The 25,414-nt window shown below is 43.1% G+C and overlaps 1 protein-coding gene across 1 annotated transcript in view; it reads right to left on the bottom strand.

Moving 5' to 3' along the window:
* Positions 1-20,306, bottom strand: part of LOC126101036 (UDP-glycosyltransferase UGT5-like) — a 49,079-nt gene extending 28,773 nt beyond the window's left edge. The window contains exons 1-2 of the mRNA XM_049911699.1: positions 20,273-20,306; positions 10,247-10,496 (exon numbers count right to left, since the gene is read on the bottom strand). Coding sequence (XP_049767656.1) covers positions 10,247-10,496 — 250 coding nt within the window. The 5' untranslated portion in view covers positions 20,273-20,306. The remainder of the gene's footprint in view (positions 1-10,246; positions 10,497-20,272) is intronic.
* Positions 20,307-25,414: the final 5,108 nt, after the last annotated feature.

Below are 25,414 nucleotides of genomic sequence, written 5' to 3'. Positions count from 1 at the left end.
GACGAAGACCGTCATCTCAGTCACAACTTCGGCTGGTTCATAGACTGTTTTGGAGTATTTAGGACATTGATTCGGTACAGAACCGTAATCATGGAATCGAGTGCTGTTACTGTGAACGCTGTCGATCCCTATTATCAACTCCTTGAGAACTGGAGAGCTCCAGTATTTAAAGGGAGCTAACATGAGGCTATGAGGTGATGTTCGTTTCGCAATGACCACATGTGTCCTCCTCGTTCTGCTCTAATCGCTTAACAGGCTCTTAACTGCAGTGTAGGCTCTCTGATAATAGTTCTTACGAAATAGATACAATTTCTTTTGACGTCTCTTACGAGCTAAGGCATATGCATGTCACGTTTCTGCTGGTTTTCTATCCTCTGTTATTTTCTGCCGATCTCATCGTCTCTCTCTCTCGGCGCGGTATGGTAACGTGCTGAGGCGTGAAACACATGCGACACATGCCTAATTTCCTGGTTCTCTTACCGTCTCTGGCATGACCGTAGTTTGCTTGTAGCAAGGTGAATGAGTTTTAATAACATTTTCTAATTCTCATCCTCTTACTATTCTGTGCCACAACAGGCCGGCCGGAGTGAGCGAGCGGTTCTAGGCGCTACAGTCTGGAACCACGCGACCGCTACGGTCGCAGGTTCGAATCCTGCCTCGGGTATGGATGTGTGTGATGTCCTTAGGTTAGCTAGGTTTAAGTACTTCTAAGTTATAGGGGACTGATGACCACAGAAGTTAAGTCCCATAGTGCTCAGAGCCATTTGAACCATTTTTTGTGCCATAACAATATAAATGTAATTAGTATTCCACATGTGAAGGACTATTGATTGATTTATATACCACATCAGGTACAGTATAAGAGAGAAAAGACGTCGCATCACGAAGAAATTATCCGAAAGCAACAGAGATCGGTAGATGTGATGTACGTGTACAGACAAACAAATGAATACAATTTCAGAAAAAAATGTGTGATTTATTGAAGAGAAAGAGTTTCACAAGTTGAGCAAGTCAGTGATAGTCCACCTCTGGGCCATATACAAGCAGTTATTCGGCTGGCATTGAAAGATTGAGTTGCTGAATGTCTTCCTCTGGGTATCGTGCCAAATTCTATTCAATTCGTGCGTTAGGTCATCAAAATCCCGAACTGGTTCCAGGGCACTGCCGATAATGCCCTAAACGTCCTCAGTTTGGGAGGTCCAGCGACTTTGCTGGCCAAGGTAGGGCTTGGCAAGTATGAAGACGAGCTGTAGAAACTTTAGGCGTGCCCAGGCGGTTTTTATATTGCTGAAATGTAAGCCCAAGATGACTTGCCATGAAGGGCAACAAAACGGGGTGTAGAATAACGTCGACGTACCGCTGTGCTGTCAAGGTGGCCCTGATGTCAACCAAACTGATCCTTCTATGAAGACCAAAGACCATCACTCCCGGTTGTCGGGCCAGTATGATGGGCGACAGTTAGCTCACTGCTCTCTGGGCGTCTCCAGACACGTTTTCGATTGTCATCGGGGCTCAGTTCTAAGTGGTACTCATCACTGAAGATAATTCTTCTCCAGTCAATCAGATTCCAAGCCGGGCTGTCTAGAGACGCTCCGGCCAGCAGTGGGATACTAATCTGACTGCCGCCCGCAATACAATCCGACAACCAGGAATAATGGTCTGGAGCGCCGTTTATTTTCGAATCAAGACCCCTTTGGTGTCATCACCGACACCCTTACAGGACAGTGATACGTCGATGATATTCTACGCACTGTTTGGTTATCTGTTATTGTAACACATTATGGGCTTACATTTTAGCAAGATAACGCCCGTTGACACACGGTGAAGATTTTTACTGCCGGTTTTCAAGCTTGCCAAACCCCTCCTTGGCCAGCAAGGGCGCCGTATTTCTCCCCAACTGAGAACGTTTGGAGCATTATGGGCGGGAGCTTCCAACCAGCTCCGTATTTTGAAGATCTAACGCATTAGTTGGACAGGATTTGGCAAGACATCCTCTAGAGGACATCCGATAACTCTATCAACCAATGCTAATCCGAATAACTGCTTGCATAATGGTCAGAGGTGGATCAAGCGTCTTCCACTTGCTTAATTTGTAAAGCTTCAAATGGTTCAAATGGCTCTAAGCACTATGGGACTTAACTTCTGAGGTCATCAGTCCCGTAGAACTTAGAACTACTTAAACCTAACTAGCCTAAGGAGATTACACACATCCATGCCCGAGGCAGGGTTCGAACCTGCGACTGTGGAAGTTGCGCGGCTCCAGACTGAAGCGCCTAGAACCGCTCGGTCACTCCGGCCGGCAATTTCTAAAGTTCTTTCTCTTTAATAAATCATCCCATTTTCTGATATTGTAACAATTTGCTCGTCTATACATGCACATTACATACAGCTTTCTATCCCATTTGGATAACTTCCTCGTGATGTTGTAAGTAGGCTGTTTAGGTTTTCTTATTGGTAACGCCACGTAGCGCTCTGTATGAAAAATCACTGGCTGCGCTGTGTGCAGTCTGTGGCTAGTTTGCATTGTTGTCTGCCATTGTAGTGTTGGGCAGATGGATGTGAACAGTGCGTAGCGTTGCGCAGTTGGAGGTGAGCCGCCAGCAGTGGTGGATGTGGGGAGAGAAATGGCGGAGTTTTGAAATTTGTAAGACTGGATGTCATGAACTGCTATGTATATTATGATTTTTCAATACTATTAAGGTAAATACATTGTTTGTTCTCTATTAAAATCTTTCATTTGCTAACTATGCCTATCAGTAGTTAGTGCCTTCCGTAGTTTGAATCTTTTATTTAGCTGGCAGTAGTGGCGCTATCTGTATTGCAGTAGTTCGAGTAACCAAGATTTTTGTGAGGTAAGTGATTTGTGAAAGGTATTCGTCAATGTTAGTCAGGGCCATTCTTTTGTAGGGATTATTGAAAGTCAGATTCCGTTGACTAAAAATATTGTGTGTCAGTTTAAGGACAGTCATGTATAATTGTTCTAAGGGGACATTTCAATGTGTCGTCCTTTACCTCTTAGAGTAAATGATAAATCATATCATGATTATCCATGCGTGATTGAAATCAACATAAATGCCGAAATCGGCCGAACGCACTATTAGTAAAGAATATTACAGCGTACTATCGACGATGTTTACCTTTACAAATTGTTTGGAAATTGTAGAGGCGCAAAAAAGAAAATTATACTTTGTTAGATAACGGGAGTGCCTGTGCATACGAGCCACCACTGACTACAGTATGAAAGATTTGCCCTGTTAGAACAATTGTTTTTCAAACGTAATCTTTTCGAGTAACTCCTTATTTCACTGGACCGAAATTTCACCCATGGCCCATGGTTGGGGACTGTGGTAGGTGCATCTTGGTGCACATATTTCTGCTGCTGTAAGAGGACATTTAATGTGCCAGTATGGCCCAAGGTGAACCGATTGCGCAGTATCACCCGACCTCAATCCTCCCCGGGATTTTTCTGTCTAGGTTATCTCAAATTGAAGTGTACAGCAGTCCCGTTGATATGGTTCGAAACCGGGAGAAGAGAATTTTAGTCTTTTCGACATTTACTAGATGGTCCTTGGTGTTGGAAAGAATTCGAAACTCACTGCAATACTGCGTCCGAATACGAGAACGACTCGTGGACCACCACCTTTAACAGATAAGGAGCGTACAGAGAGTAATACAGCAAGTAAGGTGCTGAAGCAATATTGTATTTCTTTTGAAGGTAGACCATGCATAAAGTCTAAGACTGATTAGAATTAAATTACATATGCCCTAACTAGGGCAATATTTCATAGTGAATTCAGTGGCCGTTCGTAACCATATTATCAGAGTTATCTCTCAAACGCCTCCGCTCCTAGCTGTGTAGCTATCTTTAGAGGGGATCATCAGTCCCTCGTTGAGAGAAACAAGTAAAAACGTAAAAAGCGGAAAAAACGAGGACTCAAACTACATAATCAAATCAAAGAGTTTAAAAGGGCATGACAATAGTTGTAACATGATTGGTAAAAGAAAACAGAGATAACCCAGGAAGCATCTTACTACACAAGAGGATCGAAAGCACAACAAGGTGAGAGAAGAAGAAAGTAAGCTGTACTCGCTTGGTGGGGACCCGCCACAGGGGGAGGATCTCGTCCCCACAACCACCCCAAACACTGGAAGTGGAGGGGTATTACATAGTGAGCCGTGAGTGGCTCGTGTTCGTGCCATTTCTCTTTTACATTTTGTTTTTACTGTACTGCCACCGCGTTTTGTTAATTCATTACTGTTGTTACTGAGTTGCTGCCTTTCCTGCCCGTGAGCGGCAGCAGCAGCGCTTATCGATATACGCCCCGTCGTATTATCTTTGCTGGACTGCTATGATTTCCCGGTTGGTGTGTCGTAAGTGAGTTCGTATCTGGCAGTGAGTTGCAACGTGCCAGGAGTGGAGTTCGGACCTGGCAGTCGGACAGTTGGGACGCGGCAGGAGTGGGTCGGGTTGGAGCGGCAGTGAGGTTCGGATAGCCATGACTCGCCCGACCGTTGCCGGCACACATGGTTTTAATAGGGACGGTCTTGGTTGATCATCGGTTGGTCGTCTTACCGGACGACGTGATTGCTCGCCGATCGTTTATGGGTTGGCGATGTGTGTGTCTCAACTCGTGGTTCGTCATCTCCAGTGCGTAGTCACTCTTTTTACCATTGGTAGCGTTCTTCGTCCAAGTGTTTGTGATATTGTGTATAGCTTGTGACGTCAAGTGCCCAGGTATTTTAGTGCTGTTTCCGTGCTGATGTGTACCGGTTGGTCGGTTGGCGCAGTTGCGACGCAGCACCAGTGGGGCATGCAGCGTCATTAAAGTGCGGATAACCATTACTTGCCCAACGATTGCCGACACACCTGTTTGAGTGGGGACGACATTGGTTGACCGTCGGTCGGTCGTCATGTTAGACGACGTGTAGTTGGCCGGCGATTGCTTATGGGTTGGCTGTGTGCGCCGACTCGTGGTTCGCCCTCGCTATTGCACAGTGACTGCCGTGAGCATCGTCTAGTCCTCGTGCAGATGTTCGTGGGGCTGTGTGTAGCTTATGTTACTTTCACTGAAAAGTTTATTTAAGTGTTGTCGGCCTACTGCCTCTGAGTTAGTCGGTCGTTTGATTAAACGACGTGGGTTTTCGAGGCCTCCACCCCTTATGGGTCGTCTGTGATCCGTTCTTTTTGGTTCTACAGTCTCCGCTGTCAGCAGCTTTGGAATTCTGGTGCGAGTGCGGAGCGGAACCTTGGTGCAAGTGCGGAGCGGGAACCACCTTGAACATTGGTCTGTTGACGGTCTGTCGATTGGGTAGCCGTCGGATTGAGGATGGTTGTACCGACTGCCTGCCTCACCTAAGCGAGCGTTAGTGTTTGAATTCCAGGCCGATCTCTGAACATCTTGGCGCCATTGTGTGTATTGCCTTGTTTTTTTTTTTAATTTGTTCTTGTTGTTGGTACTTGTATGGCTTCTAGCCGTTTTTCTGGTTTAAATTAGAGTTGGTTTACTCTTAAGGCCTTCAGCCTAGTTTAAAGTACTGTTTCACTTGACTCTAAATTTTTTTTTAATTTTTAAGTCTTCGGCCTTCAGCAGATTTGAATTTAACTTGTTTACTTCAACCTATTGAAATCTTAAGTCTTCGCCCTTCAGCCGGTTTGAGTTTAGTTGTTTGTTCTTAAGGCCTTCAGCCTAAATTAAAGATCTGTTTCACGTAAGGACTTTGGTATTAAAAAAATTTAATTTTTTGGAGTTTTAAGTGTTTGGCCTTCAGCCGATTTGAATTTAACTTGTTTACTTCAGCCTAACTAAAGAACTGTTTTAAGATGAGGCTTGCCTTATAAATTTCTGATTATGCTTGCGTTTTAAGTTGTTGGCCTTCAGTCGTTTTTAAATTAAAGTGGCTTTCAGCCGGTAACCGTCCCAAAGATTAAAGCTGTGTATTTAAAAAATTTTTGGGCTCTTGTAATGTTTGATCAAATAATAAAGTTGTATGTTCGAGTGTAACTGACAGGCCCTTATTTTGGCCCCTTTCCACAATTTATTCTATATGTCCTGTCCTGCGGGTTAAGCAGGCATTCCACATAGGCTAGAGTAAAATCCGTTCTCCCTCACGAAATGCACCAATCTGGTAGAAGCTGTCACGTCATCCTCAAGCATCTGAGGTAGTGAGGTAGGCAAGGTGAGAGCATGCCGTAGATCGGCCAGCAGGCCGCCCTCAACAAGAGCATTCGCTGTCGTCAGTAGACTGCTGCAACTGCAGCGAGGAGGATCCTCCTGACCAGTGAGGAGCTTCCTCCTGGTACAGAACGAACTCGTGGGTGAATTTCGTGTGGTCGATGCGTAGTAGGCACAACAAAATGGCATGTGTGCCGCACCTTATTGGGTCCTTTAATCGCTCTCAACTTGTTTTGGGTCGCAGTCGCCTGCCGTTTCAGTTCCCAGAGCCTCAAAATACAGCGTCGAAGTTTTAATCTTAAGTCTGTGCCCGGTATCACCTGTAGCTTCGGCTTTAGCTAGACGATCAGTGAGTTCATTTCCTGGAATGCCTGTGTGACTCGGTGTCCAGATGAAGGATGTTGGCGACCAAACGATTTATGGGACAGCACAGGGTTATGCCTTTTAAGCAGCTCATGGAATCGCTGTAGATCAGAAAGATCGTCGTGGTCTGGGGTTTGACATACCTCAAAGCCTGAGAGATGGCAACCGACTCTGTAGTGTATATACTACAGTCACTAAGCGTGCTTCTCGTGTTCCCTTGCTGTGCAAAAGTGTAACCGACCCTGTCGTTGACGTTCGATCCATCTGTGTAGATGCATACCGATTTAGAATACTCATGGAGGACTGAAAGAAACAGGTGTTGGAAAAAGGTACAATTCTTGGGCTGCAAAAGAAGGTCCATCCATATCATAGGGCAGGGTACAGCCCATGGGAGGCGTCGAGAGGGAGCTCTGGGAACACAGTGTAACAGAGGCTGTTGGAGGTCCTTCGGTAGAATATCGAGCCGTATCCCAGATGGTCTTCCTTGTTTTTGGCGATGCGCAAACAGTGTGAACTGTTGGTTGTGGGACAGAGTTAAGAGTTGTGAGTGAGTAGGCATCTGACAGATTATGACTTCGTAGCTTGCGAGAAGCTGCTGTCGTCTAACCCACAGCAGTGGGACACTGGCTTCCGCCAGGTGGCTGTCAACAGAGCTGGTACAGAAGGCACCCATTATCAACTGCGCGACATTGTGGTGAATAGGGTCTAGCAAGCTCATAGGCAACACATCCGTAGTCCAAACGAGATAAAATCAGCGCTTTGTAAAATCTCAGAAGAAGGGTGTGGTCCTCGCTCCACGCGGGGTGACTACGAAAATGGAGATCATTCAGCTTCTCCATACAATTCGGCGGACATGCAGCAGCCAAGTTAGCTTGTGGTCAAATAAAATACCCAATAATTGGAAAATTTCAACGACTTCAAGTAAATGATCAACAAGATAAATTTCTGGATGCGGGTGCACAGACTGGAGTCGATAAAAGTGCATAACTCGTGATTTTGCAGGAGGAAATTGATAGCTGTGATTCAGGGCCCGGTCGTGGACTCTACAGACAGCTGGCGCTCAGCGGTGCACAGCGATGTAGAGGCACAGTACAGGCGAAGCTCATCTGTGTACAGTGATGGAGGGACTGTGGGGCCCACTGCGTTTACGGTACCACTGATGCCGATAGCAAACAGAGTTACGCTCAGATCCAATTCCTGAGCGACTCCAGTTTCCTGTTGATATCGGTTGCTGAGAGTGGAACTTATCTGTAGCCGATAGATAGGAAATTCTGGATAAAAATGGCTAAACTGCCCCAGAAATCCCACTCAAGCAGTGTAGATAGGATGTGATGTCGCCAGGTGGTATCATATGCCTTCTGTAGGTCAAAGAACACATTCATCAGTTGTTGGCGATGCCCAAAACCATTGTGCACTGCGTGTTCCAAACGAACCGATGATCTGCGGTGGACATTTTGGAATCGTGATATATGCCTTCTAGCTTCAAGCCATCAACAAAGACGGCGGTTGACCATTTGTTCGAATAGCTTACACAGCCCATTCGTCAGAGACACTGGCCGAGGGTTACTTAAAATATGTGGGTCCTTTCCCAGTTTCAGGACAAGAATAATAATATATTTCCGCCATTGAGAGAGAAATACTCCCTCCATCCAAATACGATTAAAAAAGCTGCCGACACAAAGGTGATTGAACATTAGGTTGTAGATTTTGTTGGGACCAGGGCCCGTACCTCGACACTCTGTCAAAGTGCTGCAAAGTTCCGTACAGTTGACACACTTTGGGGGTAGGTCACAACAGCTGACCTCATGGGATGCCTGTCCACGTGCCCTATAGATAGCCTCATTGGAATAGCGGAAGGACATGTGTCCGAGACTAGGCGCTTACATCTCATCAGAGGAGGGAAGTAAGGCCTGACATCACACCTATAAAGCATCACCTTAGCCTTCTCAGTCAAAATGTTTCCGTAAAGGCTAGGATAAATGATCCAGTGTCCACTGAATTACTTTTGGGTCCCTTCTGGATGGGACGAACTCTATGCCACGCCAGATTAGCACACAACTCTTCATCAGTTTGAAGTGTTAGGTCCCGATGGAAGATAACACCCTGAATTCCATTGAGCTTGTTATGAGGAGAAACGGTGACTTATACATCTCCTACACTGAAGCAGACCTGAACTGCCGGTGATTGGTGGCGTGCGACGTCTTGATCAGCAAAGATCCATTTCTCACCTTGTCTATTGCCGCAACCTCCCTAAACAGATCCTCAATATTTTTAATGAAAAACATTGGCTTCGTTGAAGCGAAACAGCCGCCGTCAGTGCGGGAACAAACCAAGAACTCGACATACTGTCCACTTCCATTTCTCCTTGCCTGGCTCTGGTCTTGAGGCATGGTCAGTAACGGAAATGCAATAGGATTGTAAACCTCTGAATTAAAATCACTGTTCCTGACTGATGAGATGGCCACGTTGGCACGGCCACCGTTTAATCCGTTTCATTGCAGGTCATCAGCCCCGATGCCACTCACTTCGATTTGAGTCTCTCTCCACAGCAAAGGCGAAGGCCACGGGAAACAGTAGCCAGTAGCCGTTGCCCAGAGTCTCGGGACCCCGAAGTGAACAGGCACCTACTGCTTGGCTGACACGGGGAGGTGACAGCTCAGATATCGGCAGTGCGATCACTGCATTGTCAAGGGGCTATCGTCGAGAGGGTACATAACGACCGCACCAAGTTGGACTGACTTCCGTGCTGGATTTCGGGTGCAGTGGTAGATCTACTTGATTGGTAGGTATAAAAGATAACAACGCACAGCTTAGAGGTTCGCAGGAGAGCTTCTGTAAAGTTTGGAAGGTAGGAGACGAGGTACTGGCAGAATTGAAGCTGTGAGGACCGGGCGTGAGTCGTGCTTCGGTAGCTCAGATGGTAGAGCACTTGCCCGCGAAAGGCGAAGGTCCCGAGTTCGAGTCTCGGTCGGGCACACAGTTTTAATCTGCCAGGAAGTTTCATACCAGCGCACACTCCGCTGCAGAGTGAAAACCTCATTCCAGCTTAGAGGTAATTTACCACAGCAAGGCGTCCTTCCCCAAACGGCCCGCACTTCGGTAAAATTTGGAAAGTTTAGGTCAAACCCAAAAGAGGACTAGAATTTGAAAAACAAAAACAAAAAAATCTGAGGGAATATGCGTTTAAAAAAGTGAAAAGAGCAGAAACCTTCAAAATTCCGAGGAACAGTTACAAGAACAATAACAAAGACTATTAGACGCCTTTGACGACAGGAAAGGAAGGGCCGCAGTTGTATGACAACCCCCGACACCGCAGGGAGAGTCTGTGTAGATAGTGCTTCCGGATACTAAACTAGGTTTTCGATTACCTTCCACAAATCTCACGTTTTCAGGGCTACATGGAGCAACTTTTTTTATTATTCCCTTATTCTCCTGCAGACGTTCATAACAAATCAACTAAAATTTCAAACAACAGAATTTCCAATTCGTTCCATGTGAAAACTAAGAGAATCAGATTTTTAGAATCTGTCATTGTGGAAAAGGATATCAGTATGTCCTTCTGAGACACTACCTAATAAGCAACATGTAAAGGGAATGGCTAACTCCATCTGAAATACTGGCTATTCTTTTTACATCACCCCATTGCTACAAAATTTAGATACTGTACTGCTCACGACAATGTAACAAGAACAACAAGTGCGTTTACTTACAGATCGTTGGAAGTACCGCCGGAATTCTGAAAACGTCCCAGTTTTCAGGTATATCTTCCTCCAACTCGGTTATCAGCAGTGTGATGTTGTGGCCTCTTTGGGACAGCCCAGTGAGGAGTGGTTTGAGGGAAAACCAGTGGCTTCTTGCTGGCAGGGGGAAAAGAGCCAACACGTTCGCTGTGTCCACATGGCTAGCAAACAGGACACACGCAGTGGGCACCACCAAAGCAAGTAGCCAGTTGCCTTTCATCTGTAACAATACACGTAAATTTCACAACCTCAGAGATAAACATCTACTTAATGTAAATTGAGCAGCAGTATTTTGAATCTGACCTTTCGTTAGCAGATGATTAGCAAATCTAACACGGAATAGGGTCATATATTGACAGGTCGTAGGAATTGGGCTTTGTCCTCAATATAAAAGTAACAACTAGAAGTTTCTTCTACGTGCCAAAGAATGTCGTGTCAAGAGGTAGAAGGAGAACTGAGGTTTTCAAACAAGCGTACCTGTTAGACGACAATGTACAGTCCTCGAGGAATCATTCCACGAGGTTTAATATCTTTTAAAATTATTGTTATCTAACCAGTATCCGAGGGCAGGTTACGAGTAACGAAATGCAAATTCCTCGCAATATGTTCGGAAGGAAGAATAGAGTTTAACATCCCGTCACCATCAGAGTCATTACAGATGGAGCACAAGCACGGAATGTTTCAAAGATGTGGAAGGAAATGGTCGTACGCTGTCAAAGGATTCATCCCGCTATTTTTCTGGAGCGACGGAAAACCAAAATGTGAATGGCCGCGCTCGGATTTGAACTGTCGTCTTTCCGAAAGTGAGTCCACTGTGCTAACCAGTGCGGAATCTGTTTTAATAAGAATCCAGTTAAAACAATACGGTTTTTCTTTTCTTATATCGACTGGTAACGTTACAGAAGAATGCTGAAAATTAGGTTGATCAATAACACAAGGAATGAGGACGTTCTCTGCAGAATCAGTGAAGAAAGGAAATTATGGAAAATACTGACAAGGAAAATGTACTGGGTGATAGGACATGTGTTAAGAACACGTCCCTGGTATCCGAGGGAACTCAGAGAGTAAAAACAGTGGGGAAAGATAGAGACTGGAATACATCCAACAAATAATTAAGAACGTTGGGCGAAAGTTCTGCTTTGAGGTGAAAAGGTTGACACAGGACAGGAATTCGTGGGAGGCCGCATCAAACGAGTCAGAAGACACATGACTTAAAACTTTTTTGTATTCACAAAAGGAAATCATATTCTGGAGAAGTGGGTCAAATACCATAGTCCGGCTTTCATGGTTTGACTTTTCCGTAGTTTCCCTTATGAATTGTTGAATACTGAAATATTTGCATCTATGAGGCAGAAATGGTTTCATTCCCCGTCGTTGTTTAGTTTTATCTTGTGCTTTGTCTTTAAGGTCTCCTGTACGCCGGAGCAAATGGATGCAAACACAACGATCACCCGCAAGGCAGTTCGCTAGTGTGCAGTAACATTCGCTTGTATTCGTGGAAAAATGTTCGCACCGGACACAACGGAAGAGAAAAACGAGAGAACTAGGATAGCGCGTCATCCCTAAAAATGCTGTGTTATTGTTTTTTTTGGCGCTATTAACCGCCTCTCTGGACACATAACTACTTATAGTCACGGTGCAAATCTGTGATATTCAGATATGATTAGTCTGCATGGTGCGCAAGTTGCATTTGACGAAGCAAGCAAAGTGATACAGGAAGGGGAGATCGTAGGTCGACGAGTCTGAATTTGCTCGTAAGTGTGAAGCGCTTGGAGGTAATGCACTCAACAGGGCTCCGTTCTTTCTTATAATTATTCCAAAAGGTTGCACATATCTCACTTTTCGATGGTTCCTCATTAAATTGAGGACCGTTTTAACAAAACTCAACAAACACTATTCACTGAATTTTGCAGGAGATGTACATTTTAGTTGTATTCAATATAGTTGATTTAAAAAATTTCAAAAATGTGATAGTGGTAACCCATGTAGATATGAACTGATGAAGGAATAATTGAACTTCATCACTAATTTCCTTCACTGAGAAAAGAGAAATTACAAATTTGACACATTTAGGGTCATTCCGTGCAATCACACAGGGGTTGGAAAGGTTACCATCTCAGAATTATTTATAATTAGTACATGGATATATACATGTCCTAACAGTAAAACTACTAAACAGACTAATTTGAAGAATCAAGGGCGTGTATCTGATCATTAGTCAGACACCAGTTTCCCTATATTCAGAGACCTACTACTCAGTAATCAGTTGACCTACAGACCCAATTTTTTTGTGCATCTAGTACGTAGGCCACTAAGTTGATACGATGTAGAAAGGGTAGGATACACCATTCAGATTTTTTATGAAAACGTGAAAAACACACTTTTCCATGCTGTGCTTTAAATTTATCATGATTTTTGAGAAATCATAACTTTGCGCAAGTAAACGGTATACACTTCAGTTTGTGCATTGTAGTTCTTTGGTCGTACTACTAAGTATAAATAATAATGAAAAGCGTTTGCCATTGCAATTAGTTTTTATTACTTCCACTTAAAGGTGACTCCATCGCCAAAAAACGTCCAATTTGACGAACTTCAAAGTTCTGGAGGGGTACTTAGACAGATGCAGCTCAACCTGATCTTTTTCTGATATGTTTACAAATCTAGTAGCAATCTGAGGTCAGAAAAGAACATACTAACTCACTTTATTTACTGTCAAAGAATGATATAAAAATGCCACTTACATATACCATCCATAATGACCACCACAGTAAACTGGTTAATAAAAACCATGTATATTCCTTGAAAAACTGTTCCTAAAAAAGTTTGTGTTTGACCTGTAAGTCAGAACTTTAAAAAGGTCACCTTTAAGTGAATGTAAGAAATAGTAACTGCAATGCCAAATTATTTTCATCATTATTTCTACTTAATAGCAGAACTAAAGAGTTACAGTGTACAAGCTGAGGCCTGTAGTATTTCCCTGTGCAGAGTCATCTTTTTTTTAAAAATCACAAATTTAAAGCTTAGCGTGGAATAAGTATATTTTTCAACATTTTTCACTAAAAATCTGAACGATGTTTCCTAGCTTTTATACATTATACGAACTACGTAGCCTAAATACTATATACATAAAAAACTGAGCTCTGTAGGCCAACTCATTGCTCAGTAGCAGGTTTCTGAAAGCACAGAAATTGGTGCCTGACTAATGACTGGGTACATACCCTCGAGCGTTGAAACCTAAATTTATCAAAAATGGTTTTCGTTATGATAGTGACATTTGGCATTATTACTATTAAGACACAAGGTATCCATGTACCATATATGAGTAAATTCTGAGATGGTCACCTTAGGATCCACCAAAACTCCTGAGACTTTACACTGAATAACCCCACAGGTAATGTGAAGGTAACACTGCGTACACCTACTTATCTACACAAAAAGTATATGCCCATCTGTCTCCTCTTTGTAATGTAGGATATTCTCGAAATCTATTGCCAGTGGCATAGGAAAAACATAAAAATCTCAAATATTAGTCAAAGGAGCGACCTGACTTTAGAAGCAGATATAGCACAACAGACCATTTGTAAGGTATGAACAACGCTACAGAATAAGATAAATTACTACTTCGCATCCCATTCATAGCATCTGAGAAAAGAAATCAAGGGAGTGGCCAGACATACATTTTTGTGTGGTCATCAGTTTGAAAATTCTTATCCAATGTCATTATTCATGAAGAGTTATGGTGCCTTTACGTTAATTTCATAAAAAGATATTGATTGTTGAACCCTAACACAACACATCTCAAGTCAAGAACAGTGTACCTCCATAGATGATAATAACTTAAATTTGACACAGTGTATTGTATACTTCGAACTGTTCCTCAGCGGTGGTTCGTTGCATTGGCTGCAAAAACCTGAAATGCCTTTAGGCTGTAATGTAAGAAAAGACACGAAAGTCCCTGCATCGACGTCCTTCAGCACGCTGCTGATGTCGATATTACTGAACTACCACCACATACTTGTTGCAGGTTGCCTGTTTCTCGGGGACAACAAAAACTTTATTTTCATTATTTCATATAGCTACTGGTGGCATTGAAAAATTTAAAATGCTATCATAATCAACTCATTAATGTTACAATACAGACGCAATACAATAAATAAAAAATTGGAGTTTCAAACTGTGTATGTACCTCAAGGCAATGTGACTCACGGAATACAAATTACCAAGACTATATTTAGTCTGAGAAAAAAAAAACATAGCGAGTTCAGCAACCTTTAAATGTAATTTCAAACATTTTCGAAATTTTTTCTGGCCGGCCGCGGTGTCCGAGCGGTTCTAGGCGCTCCAGTGCGGAACCGCGTGACTGCTACGGTCGCAGGTTCGAATCCTGCCTCGGGCGTGGATGTGTGTGATGTCCTTAGGTTAGTTAGGTTTAAGCTGTTCTAAGTTCTAGGGGACTGATGGCCTCAGATTTTAAGTCCCATAGAGCTCAGAGCCATTTGAAGCATTTTTGAAACTTTTTCTCACTGACGGCTCCATGAGATAATGAAAGGAAAAGTATATTTCTTACCATTCATGCAGTAAAACTAACGCATTAGGCATGACGTTTTAATTTATTATTTCTTTATAACCAACTCCATTCGCAGAACACTTTGCTGACAGTATCAACGTACACCACCGCTTCTACCTGCAAAACTATATCACTGTGCGACACTATTTCAGAAGATACGAGGTCATAAAGATTGAGTTGAGTGAAAAACAAGCTTTTCTTAAATCTGAGCAGAAATACTGCCCAGTCTATGCTCACACAGTGTTTTGTAGTGAGAGCTTTTAGCGAGTTCCAGTGAGCTTTAAATATTATTTCAATCCTTTTCTCCCTGCAGCTACACAAAGTAATGAAAGGAAAGCAGTGTATCACTTACCAAGCATTTGTTGTTTGCCTTTTCAACCATAAAGGTTTTACATGCTTAACGTCAAATATCTAACACATTCACTCATTTGTAAAGTCACCAGTCGTCTGTAGCTGTCTTAAATACGAGAGTTCGGTTCTGTAAAGGATCAGGGATGAGAAGTTTACTGTTTATAAATGAAACTATTCAGGATTTTGTTTGCAAAGACGTCATCACATTTATTCCTCTGATCTTGTACTCTCAAATGTTAGCCTTTCTCAGTGACAAGTCCGTTAACAAATCGCTTATAACCATAACAAAATACCATTCTGAGAGAAAATCCGCTTTAGATTTTGCTTTCAACTCTTAATTAGTTGGTTGCTACATCTGTGGAACTTGAAAACTGCCTGAGCACTGTCAGACCGTTTTACATAATGTAAGAGAATACGAGATGCACCCAAAATATCCGAGAATTTCATTGTAAAAGCCAGAAAGCCGTACTTTCATTCTGTAGTTCTTCGTCACCTTCAAAGTAGTCACCTTGGAAATGTACGCAGCGCTATCAGCGTTTTCATCAGTTTTGGAAGCACTCACGGAAGTCCGCTGGAAGAAGGGTGTTCAGGACCCGTTGTGATTCAAGTCTTCAGTTGAGTCAAAACGTCACCCTTTCAACGCAGTTTTTAAGTTCAGGAGCAGGTAGAAGTCGCACCGGGCTAGGTCTGGTGAGTAGGCAGGGTGGGGCACAGTTGCCAAGTGGTTTTTGTCTAGGAATTTCTTCACAAGGAGCAAGGTGAGCGCGGGTGCGTTGTCATGGTGCAACAACCAGGCTTTCTTTTTCGACAATTCTGGACGTTTGCGACGGACATGTTCCCTCGGTCGCCTCAAAACTTCACAGTAGAACTACCCATTGACAGTGTGACGAGGTGGAACAAACTCGTTAAGTACTATTCCCCGAAACACATTGATGAGCATTGACTTCATGTTGCCACAAACTCGTGGAGCTTTTATCAGCCTTAGTGAAGATAGCACACTCCATCGTGTTGCTTGTTGCTTCATTTCAGGGTCATAACCGTAGACCCAAGATTCATCACCCGTTATTACTCTAGATAACAATTTTGAACACTCTCAAACTCTTTGTTACAACTCAGTACACGTCTGAATCCTGAAGTTTCGTTGGTGATTGCTGAGAAGGCGAGGAAAAAAGTTCGCTGCAATTCGTCTCGTGTTCTGTTAATTGACTAGAATCCGTTGAAATGTACGGTACGTCAGCCCAAACCTGTTACAAACATCGTGAATTGTGCATTCTTGCCAAATGCCTCTGCCAGCATGCGATGGGTTTCAGCTGTAGTATTCTTCTACTTGAAACAGAATTTGATGCAAATTCGTTGCTCCTTCACGTTACCCGTTTCACAGTTTGCAGAACCACTGAAACACGTCCTGACACTTACCACTGCAACTACAGAGCGAGGTGTCGCAGTGGTTAGCGCACTGAACTCGTATGCTGGAGGACGACGGTTCCAACCACGCCCAGCCATCCTTCTTTAGGTTTCCAATGATTTCCCTAAATCGCTTCAGGAAAATTCCGTGATGTCTACTTCGAAAGGGCACGGCCAGCTTCCTTCCCCATCTTTCGCTAACTCGATGGGACCGAAGGCCTCGTTGTTTGGTCCCCTCCCCCAGTCAACCGATCAACCAACCAACCAACCACAACAACTCACAACTGCATGCACCAAGGGGCCAACGAGATATACTGGTCCTATAACAAAATCAAAGTGATGTCACACTAGTCAGCTTGTGCGCCACGCTTCGCGAACGCTCGTCACTGTGCAGCGTCCACCGACATCAATATTTAATTGAAAAGATACCCACTAAAGGCCTTAATTTTGTCGGGTGCTATCGAGAACTAGCATCCATACAAACAAGCAGTCGGGAATTATTAAAGTCGTCTGAAATACACTATGTGATCAAAAGTATCCGGACACTTGGCTGAAAATGGCTGGAATTCAATATAGTGTTGCCCTCTCTCGCAGGCATACGTTCAATCAGGTGCTCAAAGGTTTCTTGGGGAATGGCAGCCCATTCTTCTCGGAGTGCTGCACTGAGGAGAGGTATCGATGTCGGTCGGTGAGGCCTGGCACGAAGTCGGCGTTTCAAAACATCCCAAAGGTGTTCTTTAGGATTCAGGTGAGGATTCTGTGCAGGCAAGTGCATTACAGAGATGTTATTGTCGTGTAACTACTCCACCACAGGCCGTGCATTATGAACAAGTGCTCGATCGTGCAATCGCCATCCCCGATTTGCTCTTCAACAGTGGTAAGAAAGAAGATGCTCAAAACATCAATGTAGGCCTGCGCTGTGATAGAGACACGGAAAACAACAAGGGGTGCAAGTACCCTCCATGAGAAACAATACCACACCACCGCCTCCAAATTTTTCTGTTGGCATTACACACGCTAGCAAGCGACGTTCACCGGGCATACCCACACCCTGCCATCGGATCGCTACATTGTATACAGTGATTCGTCACTCCACATAACGTTTTTCCACTGTTCAGTCGTCCAATTTGTACGCTCCTTACACAAAGCGAGGCGTCGTTTGGCATTTACCGGCGTGATGTGTGGCTTGTCAGTAGCCGCTCGACCATGAAATCCAAGTTTTCTCATCTCACGCCTGTCATACTGCTTACAGTGGATCCTGATGCAGTTTTCAATTCGTGTGTGATGGTCTGGGTAGATGTCTGCCAATTACACATAACGACACTCTTCAACTGTTGGCAGCCTCTGTCAGTCAGTAGACGAGGTCGGCCTCTACGCTTTTGTGCTGTACGTGTCCATTCAAGTTTCCACTTCACTGTCACATCGGAAACAGTGGACCTAGGAATGTTTAGGAGTGTGGAAATCTCGTGTGCAGACGTATGACACAAGTGACCCCCAATCGTCTGACCACGTTCCAGGTCCGTGAGTTCGGCGGAGCGCCCCATTATGCTCTCTCACAATGTCTAATAACAATTGAGGTCGCTGATATGGAGTACCTGGCAGTAGGTGGCAGTACAATGAACCTAATTTGAAAAACGTATTTTTGGGAGTGTCCGGATACTTTCGATCACATGATATAAGTGAAAGACTTGGACAGTGTCTCGACGGCTGTCTGATGGCATACAGGTTTTACTTAAAAATCTGTACACCTTGAAAAGTCGGAGACTTGTTTGCACCTCGAAAAACATTTTCAGCAAAAGTGAACAAAATAAACAGTTTTACGTGAGAGTAGCAAGAACCAAGATGTAGTTTAGGGAATTCCTTCTCTTATGTACCCTCTGAAAAGAAGAGAAAAATTATTTAGATCCAAACTCGCAGACGAAGTTTGCAGTTTCCGATTAAAATCACGTTAACAGGTGTCTGATGTTGTAACCGAAATAAAGTTAAGTAGCTGATGAGCAGCAATTAGTAAAGTAACTGTTGTAGATATGCATGACTCTTAATTACGCGTTGTCATTTCTGTCTCGCTGCCGGAATAAAGTTAAGCAGCTGTTGAACAGCAGTAAGAAAGCAAAATAACGCAAGGAGATTACTTATCAGCAAGTGTAATCTGCGCAATCATAGAGGAAATTAAAAATTCCTTAAACTGAGAAAAAGAAAGAAGTATTACGTTTTAATGAAACATGCCCAAACTAACTTCGTTTTGCGGATGACGTCATACCGTTTGCGTCTAATGCACCTAAATGTCGATGGTGAATGATAGATCTTGATAGAGCAAGTTTAAATGTAGGTCTGAAAACGAATTATAATTATTTTATAAAATTTTCATATTGAAAAGAAAATTGTACAAAATAACAACGAAGTCGTAGAAACAGTGGATGACTTTTAGTATTTAGGACAGCCGTAGACACCTTTTTGAGGACAGAAAAAGAAATTTAAAGAAATGAAAATGAACTAGAATACCTTTGGGAAATTATATTCCAAATTAAACGTGTGTGGGAAAGAAAGTGATGATGATGTTTGGTTTGTGGGGCGCTCAACTGCGTGGTGATCAGCGCCCGTACAATTACCCAATCTTTGCTCAGCCCAATTTCGCCACTTTCCTGGATGATGATGAAATGATGAGGACAACACAAACACCCAGTCATCTCGAGGCAGGTGAAAATCCCTGACCCCGCCGGGAATCGAACCCGGGACCCCGTGCTCGGGAAGCGAGAACGCTACCGCGAGAGGGGAAAGAAAGTTTACGATTGGTATTACCAAAAGTGACGTATGACATCGATATGAGTTTTAATGAGGAAAACATTAACATTTCACTGTTGAAATCGAGATATGAACACTGGGCGTTATTAGGGAAAACAGTTGATATAGAAACTACTGACTGGAGTAGAGGAGTGCAAGATGTAATTTGGATTGTAATGGTAATACAGTGAGGGATATGCAGCCATAGGGATCAATGGTACACTTAACAGGGAAGTGCTGGGTAGGTATAATTAAAATGCAGCTAGTCACAGATGTCCAGTGGGAGTTGTACGGAAGCGAAACTTGATGGATATGCTACTAATGCGTTAATATGGAACCGATTTACGCTGGAAGTTCTAATTTTGACCACCAGGTGTAAATCTGGCGACGTACAGCATCTCGTCCGCGTCTCCAGTAGTCATATTCAACAAACTGTGTAAGTGGCCATTACAAACAAAATCAACCTTATGTCTTTCTCACTTGTTTGGGCTTTTCTGCACACGCTCCGTTCGTAATCCATTACTTACGGAAAGATTTCAATATGTCATTCTTGCATTGCCAGCGCCAGATTTATACCTGGTGGCCAAAATTAAAACTGATTTTTTTCAGCGTAAATTGCTACCACCTTGACGAATCAGAATATCTACCGAGTTTCACTGCCATACGATAATTACAGCCCATAGTGGACCTCAGTGAATAGTTGCACTTTAACTATAACTACCCGGTATTTAACTGGATTCCAGGAGATACAAACCGACAGCAAAGATGACGTAGGTAGCTGACACTCGAAAATGTGCTGAATCTACGTTGATGGGTATAAGGAAATGTCGAGGGAGGCCTTTATCGGATAGGATGTGCAGTATGTCTGATAATATATAGCAACGGAAGCTCACCTTGTAGAAGAATGATACCGCGGCCCACAGAGAGTTCAGTAGGAAGACTATTGCTTCGGCATGGTCGGCCTGAGTATTTATATCAGCAGCCGGAAAGTGGCGTGGGCTACAGTGTTGTCTCATCATGAAAAGACGATTTATCTGGCAGCGTCCTGCAGATCGTTATATTTCGCTGTCTCATCATGAAAGTAAGGCTACTTATCTGCCAGCACGAGATGACGTGCCTCGTTGTTCTTCCAGCGTATTTCCAAGATATCTACAGCTGTCAGTAGCGCTTGGTCAGAATTCGGAAATCTTAAATTGCTATCTTATGAATCAAGTCAAACACAGCTAAGCGATATGCAGGGTGCCCTTAAAGTCCCACCTTCATTTCAAAAACAAGACTTGAAAGCTAAAAGAGCCAGAAAATCGTGTTTTGTTATAAAAAATTTTGCAGCTCTCAGAGATTTTTCCTTTGTACTCAGTTGTAAATTTGACTCGGAGTGCATCAAAATGATGACAAGCCAGAAGAAGTCACAATGTGTCATCTGGTATACAGAATACAAATCTGTGACAACAGTACTGAGCAATTGTAGCCGGCAGGACGATTCGACAAAAGCAAGAATAATGAGGTGTTTCAAAAACTTTAAATAGACAGTCAGTGTTATATATAAGATCCATAGTAAATTCCTCGTCCTACATGTAAATAAATACAAATAAAAATATAGATGCTCCATTTGCATGTAAAGTTCGAATAATTCAACCATTATTTACGTCTCGAAGTGGATGTCCCCCTGTGTCTCAGTCACTTGATAGAGCGCAAGCTGTGTTTCAACGTTCAACGCAGCTCCCAAAGCCAATCTGTCGTGCTTCACTCGAATTTCGGGAAGCTAGATCAACTGATCATAAAGTGCGACATAAGCAGTTCGACCTATTGCGTAAAAAGTGCAAATGGTCCTAGCATTGCAGCAAAACGATCATCCTCTTCCGTATACAGTCGCGTGTCCCATGCTAACCTCCATATATACTGACAATAACAACATGAAAAAGTACCTATTTTCGGATGAGGCAACGTTCCACATATCTGTACATGTGCACCGACTCAACATTAGCATCTGAGGCACCGAAGCGCCACACAACACATGCGAACACATTCGGAATAGCTCTACGCTTAATGTTTGGTGTAGCCTAATGAACGATCGAGTGATAGGCCCATTTTTCTTCGCAGAGAAAATCATAATGGGAAATTTTTTGAATGATTTGTGCTGGTATTTGACTGTAATAACTTTTATTTTACTGTTATACGACCCAGATTTCGACCTTAGGCCATTTTCAAGTACAATAATCTATATGTCAAAGGGCATCAGACTGGTATGAAATACAAGTCCTTGTCGACAAAATGATCAGATATGTCTTTTCGACAAGGACTAGTATTTCATAACAGTTTGATGTCTTTTGACATATAAATAAGTTTTTCTACTTGAAATGGCCTCCTAAGGCCGAAATCTGTATTGTATAACAATAAAATAAAAGCTATTACAGTAGTGGCAGTATCATTCAAAAAATTTTCCCTCGCAGTGGCTCCAGCAAAAATAAAAATTATCAATAACGAGAAATGTTAACCTGACATTCTCGAACTGTTGCTGCTACCACAGATGTAAGAGCAGCAGCTGTCCGTTCATATTCCAGCGTAATTCTGCGCCTCCAGACTGGAGTTTGAACGTACGGGGCCACATATACTGCAAAGTGCGCCCCCACTCTCTCCCGATGTCAGGCCATTAGATTTCTTCTTGTGTATTTATGTCAAGTATCGCGTGTACACAACACCAATCAATGACACTGCTACCCTTAGAGCGCAAATCAGCACTGACTCGTACATGGACAGAACTGTAATATCGCCGTGGTGTTCTACGAGCAACGAGTGGGCGTACACGGAAATTCTGGCATAGCAGAAGAAAACTTACAGAGCTGCTAAATGATTTACAACAAACCAAGACGCTCTATCTCTAATAGTTTCGAAGTTACGATTTTTTGAAATGGCAGTGGACCCTGTATGTATTTCGTAAGGCGATAACGCCTTTTTTGACTGACCACGGTAGCCAGAGGAGTTCTCCCTATTCACACACGTACTTCACTTGTCATTCGTATACCTTTTCATCCTAAAATATCTCAGCTGCTTCGTCAACCTGCGGCAATCACCGCTGTGATAAACTATGTTTAAGTTCCAGCGAAGGAGGTAGAACGCTGGAGTAATCCATCCCTCACTTTCAGATATTAGCACTCCACTTTCGCAGGTAATTTGTCTTCGTGTGTAGCATCGTCTGGATAACTACGTACAAATAGTGAACGGTTTTCCTGAGGTTACTGCAGAATACGTGACATGGTGCCTTATCACATCAAAACGTTTGCGTCATTCGTAGTCCTAAATGGTATAACAAATAATTTGACAATGTGCACTTTCTATCACTATTACACAGCTCCCCCGGATAAATCAATTAATTACCTGTAATATAATATATGCACGGAAAGCTTAGCATAAAGGAAAATTCAGTGTCGCATGTATGCGAGAGTGATTGAATACCGTTGTCCAAACAGATCTTTAATTCATATTCTGAGTCGTTCACAACCAGCTTCTAATCAAATTGCGTGCCTATGGAGAATCGTCTCAGTTTTACGACTGGATTCGTGATTTCCTGTCAGAAAGGTCACAGTTCATAGTAACTGATCGAAAGTCATCCAGTGAAACGCAAGTGGTATCTGGGATTTCCCAAGGAACTATTACAGGCCCTCTGCTGTTCCTAATCAATATAAACGATTTAGGAGACAATTTGAGCACCCGTCTCATATTTTATACGGATTATGTTGTTGCTTATCGTCTAGTAGGATCACTAAAAAGTAAAAACGAATCGTAAAATGACCAGATAAGATATCTTTGTGGGGCGAAAACTGGCAATTAACGCTGAATAAAAAAAAAATCCATTAAATTTAGGTTACACGTTAAAGCATGCAAACATAACGCTATAGATTCAACTAAATATCTGGTGACTCAATTATGAACTACTTACATGGGAAACATAACATAGAGAACGGAAAGTAAACCAAAGACCACGTTTTATTGGCAGAACACTTAGAAGATGTAACAGATCTGCTAAAGAGACTGTCTACACTACGCATTACTGATGTGCGGTATGGGATCCGTATCAGACAGGATTTACTAAGGGCATCGAAAAACATCAAAGAAGGTCAACTCATTTTATATAATCGAGAAGTAGGAGAGAATGTCACGAAAATGATAGACGAGTTGCAGTGACAATCATTAAAACAAAAGCGCCGGCCGAAGTGGCCGTGCGGTTAAAGGCGCTGCAGTCTGGAACCGCAAGACCGCTACGGTCGCAGGTTCGAATCCTGCCTCAGGCATGGATGTTTGTGATGTCCTTAGGTTAGTTAGGTTTAACTAGTTCTAAGGGACTAATGACCTCCGCAGTTGAGTCCCATAGTGCTCAGAGCCATTTGAACCATTAAAACAAAAGCGACTTTCGATGCAGCGATATCTTTTCACTAAAACCACCAACTCTTTCCCATGAAAGCGAAATTACTCTGTTTATTTCCACCTACATAGAGATAAATGACAATCGTAATAAATTAACAGAAATAAGAGCTCCCACGCAAAGATATGGGAGTTCATTTTTCCTTGTGCTATTCTAGAACAGAATAAGTAAACGAACAGTCTGAAAGTGGTTCTGTGAACCCTCTGCCAAGCTCTAGCAGAGTGGTCATGGAAATGTACATGTAGACGATGCCTATGTTTTGCAAAAGATGAGTATTGTCATGCAGAAGATAAGAATTATCATGCAGGGGAGATGTTTGAAGTGAGTTATATCTGAACAGCAACTATCACCGAATGGTGGTCAGGATTCCAGACAATACTGAATAGTACGTCTCTGCTACCTTGCCTACCTAAGCCACCAATCTCAGTCAATATTTTGACATATCACACAGCGATTCTGGACAAATTATACACCATCTCGCTCATACAGTGACTGCCGTAAGCGCTGTCAGCTCAGATGCATTCAACTATGAGCAGTAATAGAAACGTTGCAGGAGTCCTAAAGGTGCGTACCGGTTCCTGTGTTTGAGTCTTCATTTCAAGAACCATCTTTTCAACCCTGGATCTGTGTGACAAGATATATTCCATTTTCTAAGGCGCCGACGGTAGTCACTTCTTTCCTTCTTTAGAGCTCTTGGCCAGTGGTCATACTTCTTCTGTTACTGGGGACCGATGAGCGCCTTCAGTCTTTCATAACTGTAATGGGACACCTTAGGGTCAAGATATTACTTGGGTGTATAGTCTGGTTCGAAAGTCCTGTCAGTCCCTCTTTCTTGGCCATGATGTCTATTTAGTTATTTACATATTTCTTTATTTCGACCATGTCATAACAGATGTTTAGTGATCCAGAAGATAAGTATATGCACCATCACTGTCACGACACAAAAAGATGCAGTACTAGGTCCTGTGTGAAATTTTCCGAATCATAAGCAGTGTTATTTCCTTGAATGCCTCCCTAATAGCTTGCTTCAATTCTTCAATTGTCTGGCATCGTAGTTCGCGACATGATGCTTAATTACTCCACACAGGGGGTTGTCGCACGATGTCAGATAAGGACTCCTCGGAGGCCACTAGATCAGATGCATCTGGCAGATGCACTGATCCTCTCCCTCTCCACCTCTGGGGTAACACTTCGTCCAAGAATTGTCGAAGATGGAGAGCATAGTGGGCAAGAGCTCCATCTTGTTGAAGCCAACCACCTCAAAGAATGCGCTGACTCCGAAGCTCTGGAGTAAATCATTCACGCAAGCTTTGCAAGTAAGAATGTTGATTCACTGCACCGCCAAAGAAATACGACCATATGAGGTGCGTAGTGACCGTTGCTTGCTCCAGAGAAAATGCCCCTACTTCGATAAGATCGATAAACGCACATGCGTCTGAAAAGGAAATTTTACCCCGCTGGGACAGCACAACAGACACGTCGAGTAATCTTGAGCAAGCTTCATGCCCTCGCCGCAAGTTCACTTCACTCAACTCACTTACTAATTTGGTGTAAAATATTTTAGTTCCAGATCTTTTTCACGTGTGACAGCATAGTCGTTTTAGGAATTCCAAGT

The sequence above is a fragment of the Schistocerca cancellata genome, chromosome 9 (assembly GCF_023864275.1).
Source record: "Schistocerca cancellata isolate TAMUIC-IGC-003103 chromosome 9, iqSchCanc2.1, whole genome shotgun sequence".
Lineage (NCBI taxonomy): Eukaryota > Metazoa > Arthropoda > Insecta > Orthoptera > Acrididae > Schistocerca > Schistocerca cancellata.
This window is presented reverse-complemented; position numbering and strand designations above follow the sequence as displayed.